Genomic DNA, 14,841 nt, shown 5'->3' with positions numbered 1-14,841 from the left:
CGGAGACGGGATTGCTATGTTCGCGTGTTGCTAGGTATTGCTCGGTATTTACTCGGTATTGGTCAATTTTGCTCGGCAATAACGAGAAATACCATTATGTGAATGCCAATATCGAGCAATACCGAGTAATACCGAGCAATACCGCGTTTTTCTCGGTATCGCTCGGTATTGCTCGGTATTTCTCAGTATTACTTGGTATTGAGTAAGACCATGCGGCGACATGTTATTGGCGTCCGAACGTAGAGCTACGTCAGGTCACCAGACCTAATAATTGTTCCAGAGGATGCCCCTTATAAAATAAAATAACGTACGGACAAAGTCACACACACCCACTCTTTCCCTCTCTTCTCTTTAGATCAATTTGAATGAGCCAAGAAGAAAGACCGTTTGAGATTGGATCAATCTCACAGTTTATAAGAGGTGACCGTATCATTATAATATTTAGAGAGATGAGATTACCCTTTCGATGTTAATGGATATTATGCACGTAACTCATTTTGATATGTTGATTGATAACTTTGATTGTCAACGAGCATGTCATATTTGGTGTGCATGTGAGTCTGACTTAATTCGTTTGGGACGGCTTCCTTTCTGCTTCTTAAAGCAGCTTCCTAGTACAAAAATTAAAATTTTTGTACTAGGAAGCTGCTTTAAGAAGCAATAGGAAAATCGTCCCAAATGAAGCCTTAGACATTGTTTAGAACAGCTTTCTGGTTGATTCTTAAAGCAGCAATAAAATAATAGTAGACAATTAAAATATGATAATAATTTGAAAAATGTGATAGCCAGAAATTTACCCAGAATAGATCATAAATCTTATACTTATTCTTATAAGATTATTATAATAATCATAATTAGTCTTCCCCTAATTGCCATAAGTTTTAGATATTCTCTATAACTGCTACTATAACTATTATCCACTTAATCACACTAAGGGTCCATTCTGGGCAGTTGCATGCAGTATAAGTGGATGTAAAGTTTTATTAGGGGAAATATTTTTTTGAAAGCTATTTTATAAATTATAAATATTTTGTTCTTAAAAAAAAAATAAATTTAAGCTTTTTTATAGCTATCACACAGGGGCAGTTCTAGAATTTTTCATATGGCGGCACAAAATATTAAAATATAAAAAAATTCTCAATCTTTTTTATCCGGGTTTGAGGAGAAATTATTCTATACCAGATCAGATGCATAGTGCCGTTCGGAGACCAACCAGAATGCACAACTTCAGCGGTACCAAGCCACGATACCGAGCGGTACTGAGCTGATTGGTCCCCGGACGGAGTTTGCCATTTGCACAGAATAATTAATCGGGCTTGGGACAGGCATAACCTTTTCATCTAGGCTTAGGACCGCTTATGCCTGTCTCAAGTTCAAGCCCGGACGAAAAGGGTTGTGCATTTTTTTTTTAATTCAATAATTTGTGCCTTACATGAAATTTTTTTAGCTCCGCCTCTATCATTATGATAAATTATTATTTGAGCTTGTTTCCTCTTCAACTCAAATAATGTTAGATTTCAACAATTAAATTTTTAAAAATTCATTCATACATAAAAAAGAAAACTATAAATTTTTATCTTGAAATATATAATAATTAAGCAATGATGAACGCACATAGCCCTATTTTATATGTTGAGCTAAATATATATATTTATTTCACTTAATAATTGAGTCAAAAAACAAATATCACAAATAAAAAAAAATATTTTTATTGCACTCATCAATTAATTACATATGATATAAACTCTAACATTCTGATCGTCCCAATCATAAATTTTTTAATGTGCAAATATTAAGTAATAAAAAAATATTTATATAAATAAAATAAACTCAATAATTAGAGGCGAGTTGCCATATAGCTGGCAATAAATGTCTTCAATAATTATATTTTTTTCCCATAGGTACATAAGCCAACAACTCACATGGAAGTCTCGTGCAAGTGCCAAGTTGTCTTGAATTGTCTTTATCATTACATGCATGCAATAAACTCTTGGCTTAAATGCAATAGCTGTTAAGAAGTTTTTGATGCATATATTGCGTGAGAATATTTTATCAAAAAATAAAATAAAATTATATTAAAATTAGTGTTATATTATAATATTTCAAAATTATACTAATTCCTATATAAAATAAATAAGAAATTTCTATGGATTTGGACAAGCTGGGCTGATGGATATTAATGAGAGAGAAACTAGTCATAATACAATAGACAACATTAAGCATATATTTATAGAACAACTGAACAAGGACACGATGTCTGGTTAAAGTTTAGCACAACAAGGACATACATTAAAGTGGTAAACTGTATAATATTCATTTTTTGATGCACCACCTAAAAGTTGCTTTGATTAGTCATGAATCTAAATTCAAATTTGAATTGGAAGCTTTCAAAATTAAATTCAGAGCTCCATAACGGCACCGTTATCGATGAATCCGGACCACGAGATAGGTGTTGTTGGACCTCCACCCGACTATTGTCATTGAGCCTCCATTTGAAAACCAATGTTGGGCCTTCCTTCAATCATTGTCGCCCAATGACTATGGTTCATCTAATTATCGCTCGACTACGATCCTTCTAATCTCCGTCGCTTGCCGACTACTGTCCATCCGACCACAGTCACCCAACTACGGTCCTTCCAACCATCGTCGTCCGACTACTGTCCTTCCAACCTCTATTGCCCGCTGACTATGATACCTTCAATCACAGTCACCCGACTACGGTCCGTCCGACCACAGTCTCCCTACTATGGTACTTCTGACCTTCGTCATCTGGCAACTACGATCTCTTTGACCATCATCACCTAAATATGTCCCTTCCTAACATCATCACCCAACTATGGTCCTTCAAACATCCATCGATTGCTGATTATGATTCTTTCGACCATCATCATCCGATTATGTCCCTACCAACGAAAAAAGCAAAACAACACCCTTTTGAGAATAGCTATCATGTCATTCTCTAATTATGTAATGTGCTATATACAATGTATTTTTGTTATATTGAGTAAATGCCCTCCTCCGAGGAAGGGCATTATTTGTAATCAACCATCAACATTAGTGGAATCATTTCAACTAGGCTAGGTCACCTGATTTTTCTAGCTTTTAGAGATTTCTATATAAAAATTTTCAACATCCTTATGAATGTTGTACCACTCTTTCTTATCTATTTGTGTGCATGAACTTTGTACAAAGCTAGTACGTTAAATTTTCTATTTAGCTATCGCTGTGAATTTTCTAGGACGCAACAATTCACATAGTTAAATATGAAGATTGAAATATGATAATAAGAGACTGACTTGAAGATGGTGAAGAAGAGAGCATAAAGTGAGAATATTTTTTATAACTAATTGGGAAAGTAGATCCAGTTGTGCTAATAAGGGATTGTTTTTTAAAGTGATATTATTGTTAGACTGACCTCTTAAGTTTTACCATAGCACAATCTCTTGATCAAATAATTGATTGTGAGTACAAAACTTCTAAATCTTTTCAATCACCATTCTTTCTGTATAACATTTTTTCTTTGATTCACTCCATATAAAATTTTGAAATTGTTGAGTGATATCTACTTCTATAGGAAGGTCTCAATAACGAAGTCATAGGTATATATGTGCAAACTGGTTTGCCAAATAATATGGCCAGTGTGAAGACAATAATGTGATAAAAAAGATGTAGATGGAGATGTAAAAAGGTATCCAAACTGTGAGCAAAGAAGGTGATCTTTATTGATTTCAGACATGAAGACAAGGGCTTCAAACTCTATGATCTGATAGATAAGAAGATTGTCTTTTAAAAAGATGTTAGTTTCAATGAGGCAAGCATATTGAAGTCTCAGGACTCGAAGCAAGTAGAGAATTCTGTTGGGACCATAGATACTCTACATAAGTTGGAGTTTGATGTAACTCCATTTGATGCACAAAGGCAGATCATCTCTACCCAGGTGCCTGATTCAGCTGTAGATCAGAAGATGATGTTGAGAATGATATTCCTGCTTAGGAATATATTATGAAGAATAGGTCCATGCGCCAAAATGTTTAAAAACCAGCTTAGTTGATGGATCACATTGCATTTGCACTTTCAACCACAGAGGATAGAGTTTCTTCTTTCTATGAGGAAGATGTGGACAATCCTGATGATGATCTTTGGAAGAAGGCTATGGATGAAGAGATAGAGTCTCTTTATAATGATGCTACTTGGAGCATGATGAAGCTTCCTCCAAGAGAAAAATCCATTGAATGCAAATGGATACATGCAAAGAAAGAAATATATCTTGGAGCTGATGTGCAGTACAATGCTAGGTTGATGGCAAAATGTTCTACGCAATGAGAAGGGATTGCTTATGATAAGGCGTTATCCCCAATGATTAAGAATCCGTCGACTTGTGGTTACTTGGTACTTGTAACACAATATTGTCTAATTTTAGAGAAACTCGATCCAGACATTGCATAAGCAATTGGCATTTTGAGCAGGATTATACATGATAGAAAGAGTCATTGGGAAGCTGTGAAGAATGTCAGAGGTATCTGAAGGGTATAGTTAATGCAGGCTTGAAGATGCATTCACCACGATAGTGGTGCAGGACTCATAACTGATTGTCCACTTGTTTGAAGAACTACGTTTGGCTTGATTCCTTGGAAGGGGGTATGTAGTCAACCATCTAGGTGCAGTCTTTTTGATATTAGAGCCTAGTGTGTTATCTTCCACTTTTTGAAGTGAAAGATGAGGTGGAGATTGTTGATTTGAAATTATTTTCAAATCTAATTAAAGCTTTATTTTGGTTTTTTTTTTTTTTTTTAAAGCTTTGATGATAAATTTATGTGATTGATTAGGGAGTCGATTATTCCCTAAATTGATTGATTTGATTGGAGATTTAATTAGGGATTTGATTGACGCATCAGTTAGAAAATATGTAATTGAATTTAATTAGGAGATTTAATTTGTGCACTGATTGAGAGATCTAATTGGAATGATTAAATCTTTGTATTAATTATCTTTTTTTTAATTAGATCGTGTCTCAAATTTCTAAATAGAGCTTGAAGGCTATTATATTGTATGCATGAGAAAGAGAGAGAGAGAGCTTGAGAGTATATTGTAATGCCTATTATTCTCCGATATCACGAAATCTTCATCCCCTCCTCATAGACGTAGGCATCTTTGCCGGACCACATAAATCACCGTGTTCTTTTTGTTGTTTGTTATGTGATTTAATGTTTCCGCAGTATTTATTGCACAGCATCATCAATAATTGGATGAGAATTATACCAGCAGTTATTAGAAACATCTGCCAAGAGTGTAGGGCCAGGCTTCATATTCTGAATCTCTTCAACCAGAATGTTTGGTTCTTCAGATTAAGCAAAAATATTAAAAATATTGTAACAATAAGATTGAATATTTCATTAAAAGCTGGATAGAGACTTAATTTCTCATTGAATTTGTCAATTCTTCTCTTTTATTTTCTTTAGAAGTTTTTACAGTAAATTGGTATGCTTACTGTTGATTTCATGTGTTTTAACATTGTACTTATTACTGGCTTGCGCTGAAATTCTTCTATGTGCTTATGCGCTACTTTGTTTATGGGCAAAATGGTGAGAGGGCTCAACCGAGTAATCCCCATTACTCTAGATGGAGCTCTATTTTTGTTTAATTTTTCTTTTGACTTTGAGTTGCTAAAATTATTCTTTTTCAGGTAAAGGCATTCTGCCAAAAGTCCTGTACAAAACACAATTTCTTCATTTTTTGAAACCTTTTTCTTTTTGCTTGGGAGAAGGTGAGAATTTGACTCTTAACACGACACAATGGAGAAAAATGATTGATGAAGCTAACCCCACATAATGAGATAAAGGCTTTTTGTTGTTATTGTTGTTGCTGTTTGGGAGCTTAAGATTCTATTTGGTACAACTTTTTTGTTGTTTTATTTTTCAGATCATAATCATAATTTCTATTTTGCCACGTTTTCTTTTCTACTTTCAAGAAATTTATGCACCATAAAATTATTCTTTATATTAACTTTTAAATAAATTACTTTCTCCATAATAATTTTATAACCACTTTTATCAAAAGTTGTGACTATTCCAAACACATCATAACTTTATTGTTTATATTTTAGCTCATATTCATTTCAGCTCTCATTTAATTTTAATTTTCATTAATTAAATAATAGCTTAAGCTTTAATGTTTTTTTTAAACAAATTTACTTTTAAATTTAGCTTAAGCTTAACTTACTTAACGTAACTTACTTAACTTAACTTAATTTAAGCTTAATCTTAAGCTTAAGCTTTAATGTTGTTATGACATCACTTTTATTGATGTTTGTCTTAAAAAATTACAAATAAGTATAACTATACTATAATTGACATTGATAAGTTAGTTAACTAAGAAATTATTACAATTTTTATTCCTTGTAATTGTTGTTCAATAAATTCTTCTTACATCAAGACTAAAATATATATATATTTGGCAAAACAATCTTTCGTTCAAGCAATGCTTGAATTTGACTTGAAAGGGAGGCTTTGGAACTTGGCAAATGCGCCTTTGCAAGCAAAATAATTATGAGAGATCAACATCAAAGTGAAATTGGTAGGAAGAATAGAGGTATCATAATGGGGTTGTTAGGTAGAATAGTGTAAGTGTAATTAAACGCTAATTATATTTATTAAAGTTAAATTATATATACTAAATCAATTATACACTAACTAAAATCACTCTTGAAATTTCAAAAGGGTGTAATAGCACCCTTAAGTAATATAAATCTACTTCTAATATGAGAGTTCTTAACAGTAATAATCAGTCTCTCAGATGAAATTTTTTTGTTAACATAATCGAACATCATAAACAAAGTGACCACTCAATCACACAAGAAAGTTATTTGTCCTTAAAATGTAATCAACTATAGTTAAACACATCAAGACTTATAGGACTTACAAGCTATGTGAAGAACTCAGTTCGGGTTAAATGATCTAAATGAACAAATTTGAACAACATATTACTCGTCTCGGCTTGGTTCGTCAAACTAAAATCATAGATGTCAATCTGTATAGAAGTGGGCATAGCAAGCGCTCAGTATTTCTCTTATTATAGACCCTGCTTTCTAAGTTTAAATGTCAACAAAATTTCAGTTGAATTAGTTGATAAAAAAATAAAGTTCAAGCTTCTAGAGGTTCTAGTTCCATAATAACTTCAGAAGATAGGCTGAAAAACAAAGAAAAATAAGAGTAATATGAGCTCACATTTATTCACTAGCTGTATTCTGTAAGATGTTTGGCACAATATAGCCAGCAAAATGTCACAGATTATTTATAATAGCGATTCCAATAAGTGGTCTAAAATAAGTTCTGCAAGTCCCTCACTTATGAAGACTTGCAGATGGTGTTCAAAGAGACAAGTTTCCTAGCCTCCCTTGCCCTTCACACCTCACACTTTTCCAGATTCCTCAAACTCTGACTTCAAAATTGAACATTTTCTGAGTTAAATTGCAGAGGCAAGTCTCATATTTAAAAATCATCTTCCAATTTCTTTTCTTCTTTGGAATTTTGTTCTTCGATCTTCATCGATCTCCGACGCCAGCTAAGAACACTAGCAAACCTTGGCATCTTCACCAGGGAATTCACTCTGCTGAGACCTTCAAGAGCCGTCCAGTCCTCTTTATTTGCCGCGGTACCAAGATTCTCTGCATCAGAGGTCTCACTGCTTCTTGCAGTTTTGAAGCTTTCAGAGAATGATAGCTCACGAGATTTTGTAGGATGGATTCCACCATCAAATGAAGGGAGAGGGGAAAGACTCGAGTGCTTGAGAAAAAGGCAAATGGCAGCGCAATCATCGATCTTTGATGTCGGATATCTAGTCCTCCATGTCCTAACAGCTCGATGCACCAAGAGCTTGGCTGCATCGGCGCGGTTCCTAGCAGAAGACACAGTCTTAACCACCTGCTTGTTTGATAGAACATCCCATAACTGGAAGAGAAGAAACAAGATAATTAATAATAACAAAGATTAAGGATTCGTTTGGGACGGCTTTTTTATTGCTTCTTAAAATAGAGTTTTAGCAAAAAATTAAATTTTTTAAACTAAAACTCTAAAAGAAGCAATAAAAAAGCCTTCCGGAAGTAAGACTTCGTTTGGGACGACTTTCTTACTGCTGTTAAAACAGCTTTCTAGTTGAAGAAGCAGTACGAAAGACGGCCCAAACGAAAGCTAAATGAGACATTAAGTTAGTCAAACAAACTTGATTAACAAATAAAGATGAGATCTTGCACTGACTATTGAAAATATTGTAGATCAATGGTGAATTTACCCCATCAGTTGCAAGGACAACAAATTCATCCTTCTCTGTGAGCTTCCAGGAAGAAAGTTGAGGGGTTGAGATAAGGCCGTAGTCCTTAAGACAGAAGTCACCAAAAGCTCGAGCCATGGCAAGGCCTGGGCAATCATCATCAGGCAGCCATATCCGATGTACATCAGGTTCTTCTTTAAGTGCAAAGACTCTTCCCTTACAACTATTAATCCTCTCAGCTTCACCTAATTAAATTTCCATAACAAAACAGTCATTTAACATAAAGAAGAAGAATAGCTAGAGAGTGAAAAAAATTGTTAAATTCAAGCTCACCAGGCAGATTTGGCTTCAGATCCACGGTGAGTTGAACTGGAACAAGCTTGTTTTTATCATCTCTTGTGCCTAAAATTGCTCGTGAATCTCCTAAGTTGGCAACTAACAAATTCTCCCTCTAAGAGAAAAATAGAAGAGTAAGATGGTTGGGATAAGCAATAAATTATAACAAATCATTAAGATTGCAAGCTCACATGTTTAACAACCGAGACTGCAGTAGTTCCACTGCAAATGCAATCGATGCTGGTATTCATACTAAGCTCATTGTCCAATTCCTCAAAGGCATTGGTGAAAGTGCGCTTCCAAGAAGGAAACCATTTGCCATTTTCATCCTTCTTTGTCTCATAAGACTCAGTGGTGTCATTGAATTCAATTGATTTGTCATTGCAGAAGCTAAGATCACTACTACCCTGATGGTCTACATGAGAACCCAAAGCTTTTAATTGCGAGGACAGCTTCGATGGCAAGTTATCGCGAACATGACCTGCAACCTTGTGGCCAAATGGGCCATGCCCGTCGAAAACGCCGCAAAAAACTGAGCCCTTTTCACCCCCAAAATCCTAAAAGAACACAGGAGTAAAAAAGTGGAGAAGAAAGCTTATTCATGCATAATGCAAGCTCATATACAACAAGGAGCAAGCCAAGTTTAGTTTTATCAAAGGCAATCAGCGCTCACCTTCTTTTTTTATGTAGGCTTCTCACTAAACCCAGATGAGACAAATTTAGAGTTGTGTAGACAATCAATTATAAAACTGAAATCTGAATCTAAACACTTGGGGTAAAGTTGACAATGATGAAGATGATCCACCCACCCTGTTTTGCTCTCCAAAACTAATTCCTTGGTGTGGATTTTTTTTCCTTTATGGGAAAAATATTGTCCTTTCTTCACCGACTTTTTTTGTTTTTTGTGTTGTTTCAATGAAATTGAAAAAACGCATGAAATATTTGCAGAGGAGCTTATTGCACGATGGAATGAGGGGAAACCAAAAAAGAAGAAGAAATTTTCCTTTGAAAGTATTACAAGAACAAAAAAGAAGAGCGAAATAAATCACATACCAAAAAAAAAAAAAATGAAAGCCATCTACATTGGCCAATTATATACGTTTATCAGCAGTTACCTAGCAACGTAAAAATATAATTTCCGAAAGGGAAGAAAAGAACAAATTAAAAATCTCACCTTTAGTTATTATTCTAACAAATTGAAAGAAAATCTCAAAAGAAAAGCAGTCATTGATCCCTTCAAAATCCCAAAACCACAATTTTCACACACATACACTCACATAACCCTAAATCAAAATATCAGTTTTCTCTTTCAGTGAAAAAATCCATCGCAGAATTACCTCCCAAAGCACCATTGCGTCCTGATTAACCCCTTTCAATCCCTGCTGCGTGTACATGGAAGCGAATCCGCATGAACCCTCAAATCTCACACGTGTACCGTCCTCAATCGCACTGACGCCGCCCTCCAAGCCTCCTTCATCACAGAACACGTCACTAAATTCCTCCTCCCCTCTGCTCCTCAGCCCCTCTTTGGCTACATCGTCTCTGCTGCAGCACCCACCCATTCTTCTTCAGCTCCGTCGCTGTCGCCCAAAAAAAGAAAGAAAAAAACAGCTTTTTTTCCGGCCAAAACTCGCTGCCGGGAAGGGAGATGGAAAGGTGAGAAAAGAATGAATGAGAACAAGAACGAGGGTTTGGAGTTTAAAGAATTAAAGCTACCCACGGGCTGCATTTACTCGCAGGGAGGGCCCTTTGCAAAACCGCATTCCTTTCAGCTTCAATTTCATTCATCGCCTCATTCATTGTGAATAGTGGATATTAAGATAATTATAGGCAGTTTAGTCGTCATTTACTAAATTCGGCTATGATTTTAAGGGAAAGGTTTTTACAGATCTTTTAATGGCGGAATGACGGTTCATCTAACGGTCATATAGCGTCGCGGAGGTCAGTTTTAAGTGGATAAGGATTGCATCATCTTAGAAGGTCTTTATCCTATTCTGAATCCGGCAATGAGGTAGATGTTTTCTTTGGTTTAGTTAAGGAGATCGGATCAAAAAGAGAAAAAGTTGTATGAGAAGAAGAATTGCTGTATTTTTCTTCTTCGTATCAATAAGGTTGTTCAAAAATTAAAATTTGCTTGAAAATTGGTATAATTCTATTTGAATTGAATTATGTAGAATTGAATAAGAAACAAATTGAGCCCCATTTTTGAGAAAGCTTCATTTTTTTAAAAAATTTCATCAAAATATTTAATTTTTGTTATTATTGTAAAATTACTTAATATGTCAAGCTTAGTTAATTATCAATGTGAATTTGGAGTAAAAATGATACATTATCAAAAGATATCGAGGCTGTGAAAATTGGGCCGGTCATTAAAGCACAAAAAAGAGAGGTTAAGATTCATTGGTTCGATCGGGGTGAACGGGATGAGTTAATAAATTTTAAAATTATTTAAATAAAAAATAAACTATACAATAATTATTTAATAATATGAATTTATAATTCAAAATTTAATATAAGTTATTAATAATTTATATTATATATTTAGATAAAATTTACAACTATAAAGTATATACTAAATTCATATTATAAAGCTACAACTATAAATCATTTCTAAGTATTAAATAGATAAAATCCTCTACCCAATCCTCTACCCGAGGATGGTTTTACAATTCGAATACCCCACGCAATCGATCTTAGATCCTGGTGGGATGATTTAAATTCGAAAGTCCTATGCCGTTAACCTTAGATCCGGGTAGTAAGAAATTCCTGCAAAAACCGTCCCGATTTCTCCCTCGGTGGGGAGGAGACGCCGGGAGGCTGCCGAAATTTTCTCGAAAATTCTGGACTTAATAAATTTTGGAAAACAATGATCTATAAAAATTTTAAAATTGGAGAGCAATCAAATTTTAGATTTTTTTTATTAATTGATTAATATTAATTAATCAAAATAATTCAAAATTAATTAAAATTAATTGATTTAATCAATTATATAAAAAATACAATAGTTATTTAAAATATAAAGTTATTTTTAAATTTGAGAGCAATTTAAAAATTTTTATTAAAATTCAGGAGCATTTTTAGTTGACTAATTAGAGCAAATATAAAATAAAAATACAATGAATAAAATGGGAAAAGGGGGGAAGAATGTTGTCCACTATTTGACATATACAGGCTCTCAAATTCTTCAAAATCCTTTTCAAATAATAACTCTCAAACTAATTGTACAATCTCTCCAAACAACTCAGAAATCTTCAAACTCCTTTGCATGTTCTCCAAGGTCCCTCTTGAACGAGTTCTTGCAACTATCTTTGGGCTCTATCTTCTGCAACTGCAAACCTCGGCTACTGCAACCACTGGCTACGAACACCTACGATCAAGCAAATAAGAGTCAGCACAATTATAAATAGAAATAAATACTGAAAAATAATAAATCTAACTACTAGTAAGACAAAAGTACTGGGAAGCAAGAAAAGCTAAAGTACTGAAAAACTAGTATAGCCACAATGTAGTAGGAAACAAGTTATGAGCACACAACAAAACAAATTAAAACACTAAAGAAAATCTCAAAGCCCCGAAGTGAAAAAATCATAAATTCAAATCAACTCAACAAATAAACAATCAAATTCAAGATTATTCGGCAGCCTTATTTATAAGAACTTGATTGTAAGACCCACTACCCGACAACTTTCATAGGAAAGTCGTAACCCGACCTTAGGGAAAATTTTAGGTAAAAATTGACCTAACTCCTAACCCCCAATTAAAACACTGGCCACTTCTAATAGAAGCTGTAAGTCCGACCTCTGAGGTAAATGTTTAGGTGATAATGCAACCCTAGACCCCTCAATTGGGCATCCCAGTCTATAGGACTTGGTTGTAAGACCCACAACTTGGGCCACTTAGCTTAAAGTTCTAGGTCGTAAGACCCATCATTAGGCAATTTCTAAGGAAGCACTAAGACCTAATCCAATTCCAATTCAAGCAAAATTTAAACTTTTGGGCATCCTATTCTATAAGATTAGGTTGTAAGACCCATTATTGGGCAACAAAAATAATAAATCTAACTACTGTAAGCCCAAAATTAAACAAATTAATGGGCAACTTCTAAGGAAGCTATAAGCCACAACTCAAATTAAATCAAACTAAAATACACATCTAACCATTTCAGTCTACTCAAGATCCCTGAGAGAAGGAAACCCATGGCTGCTAATTAGATTTCCTGGACACTACATGCAATGCTTGTTAGTGTTGGTAGACTGAAATTTACGGTATACCCAGGACGACGAAACCATGTGATGATCAGGTTTGCCTCCATTTTCTCCATAATTGAGACTAAAATTACCTAAAGTTTATTTATCCTTAATCAAGAGTTCTCTCTAACGTAGTAAGAGAGGTAATTAACTATGGGCGTTTGAGCTCATAGGAAGTAAGAACCCCAGATCTATAAACCATGACACTACCCTCAGGGGAAATCTAGTTAATTTCAATTTGACTTAAGGGAAATGGAATCCTACGGCTGCACAGGGGGATTCATGCATTCGTGCCTTTTTTTTTTGAGCCAATAGAAAACAACAAAATAGTAACACTCAAATAAAGTTGTGGTTGTTATTTGAATATAAAATAGCCAGAAAGCTATCCCAAACATACTCTAAATATTTGTATGTAACAAACAACCATGTTCCAGAAACCCATATGATGACCCAAATAACCATATTCAGATGAGTGCATTGGATCAATCATTTTTCTTTCGAATGGCTTTAGACTAGGGGTGTAAAAATCGGGTTGCGGGCCAGGTTCAGCCGAATATGGAACTGACCCAACGCTATTTGATACGACCCGAACCTAACATGTTTTTTTTCTAAACAGACCATAAAATTCAACTCGGACCCGACCCGTTGGGTTTCCGAGTTGACCCATCCCGACACGAAATAAGTGAAGTCGAGACTAGGAGGAAGATAACTTGTCCGTCATCTCGTTGAAGCCGCAGGACAGGAACTAGGAAGGAACGTCGCTGATGTCGGAGAACTCAGGAGAAGAGGAAAAGCAAACCTTATGAAACTAGAGAAGTGGAAGGAAGGAACTTTCGACGTTGTCGAGGAATGCGAAGCTAGCGGCTTAGCACCTAACCTAGGGTTAGAAACACGAATCGAGCGCCGGTGGAAGGATGGCAAGGCAGTGGGATGGCAAGATGGGGAGAGGCTGATGGATAAGTCGTCAGGTCACTCATAGAAAGTAGAAGAGGCGGACAACAAGAATTGGTTGAAGTTCTCGGTTGAACCCGAGTCATTTTCAGGTTTTCGTGTCAACCCGAACTTGGCCTGGAATTTGAAATAGGTCGAAAATCAGGACCTGAACCAACCCATTTCTAATTCGGGTAGACGATAACTAAAAAAGTTTTGTTCGGATTCGAATTGGATTTTTGGGTTGTGTCAATTTTTGATACCCCTACTTTAGATCTAATTTTTATAGCAATTTAGTAACTCTATATGTCCAAATTAATAGACATCAAGACCTCATTGAAAAAAAAGAACCGGAAGTCATAACATAAAAATCTAAAGAACTAGGGATGTGAGACCTATTCAAGATTGTATGTCAGAGCACTATTCGATAACGTTAACCTGTGTGGAATAGGTAAAATCGGATCCGCCTGGTATTAATTTTGCCCTTATTGGGACAGCACGAATGTCGTGTGTATCCCGCATCAAAAAAGAACCGGAAGTCATAACATAAAAATCTAAAGAACCAGGGATGTGAGACCTATTTAAGATTGTATGTCAGAGCACTATTCGATAACGTTAACCTGTGTGGAATAGGTAAAATCGAATCCGCCTGGTATTAATTTTGCCCTTATTGGGACAGCACGAATGTCGTGTGTATCCCGCATCAAAGGTGAAGAATGATCTATCTTTAGATTGTTACTGCCTTTTTGAGATCGAGATTATGACCTTGCCTAAGAAGTAGAAGTCCCATAAAAGATTGTATAAAGCCTATAATTGATTGGAAGTATCCTTGCATTTGCCGAGATTTTCCTAAAATATTATCTAGATGTTGAAGGATCATTTTTACTATAGTTGGAGTCAAATTTGTCCCACAGTCCGCATTTGATTCTTATGAAATTGATACAGTAAGTAGGGGTGTTAATTCGAGTCAACCCGTTGGATTCGGGTCGAACCCGACCCGAACATTTTTGCAAACAGGTCGGACATTTCAACCCGGACCCGACCCGACCGGGTTGCCGGGTTG

General features: G+C 35.2%; 1 protein-coding gene across 1 annotated transcript; it reads right to left on the bottom strand.

The window, feature by feature from the left end:
- Positions 1 to 7,203: 7,203 nt before the first annotated feature.
- LOC110101160 (probable protein phosphatase 2C 73) lies at positions 7,204 to 10,414 on the bottom strand. Its single transcript, XM_020828954.2, has 5 exons — positions 9,939 to 10,414; positions 8,793 to 9,158; positions 8,599 to 8,716; positions 8,287 to 8,510; positions 7,204 to 7,946 (listed from the first exon to the last, which is right to left on the bottom strand). The coding sequence occupies exons 1-5, from the start codon at positions 10,161 to 10,163 to the stop codon at positions 7,488 to 7,490; spliced, it is 1,392 nt and encodes a 463-aa protein (XP_020684613.1). The 5' UTR covers positions 10,164 to 10,414; the 3' UTR covers positions 7,204 to 7,487.
- Positions 10,415 to 14,841: the final 4,427 nt, after the last annotated feature.

Source organism: Dendrobium catenatum, unplaced genomic scaffold (genome assembly GCF_001605985.2).
Source record: "Dendrobium catenatum unplaced genomic scaffold, ASM160598v2 fragScaff_scaffold_1553, whole genome shotgun sequence".
NCBI lineage: Eukaryota > Viridiplantae > Streptophyta > Magnoliopsida > Asparagales > Orchidaceae > Dendrobium > Dendrobium catenatum.
Note: the sequence above shows the minus strand (reverse complement) of the source record. Positions and strands in the feature narration are given on the sequence as shown.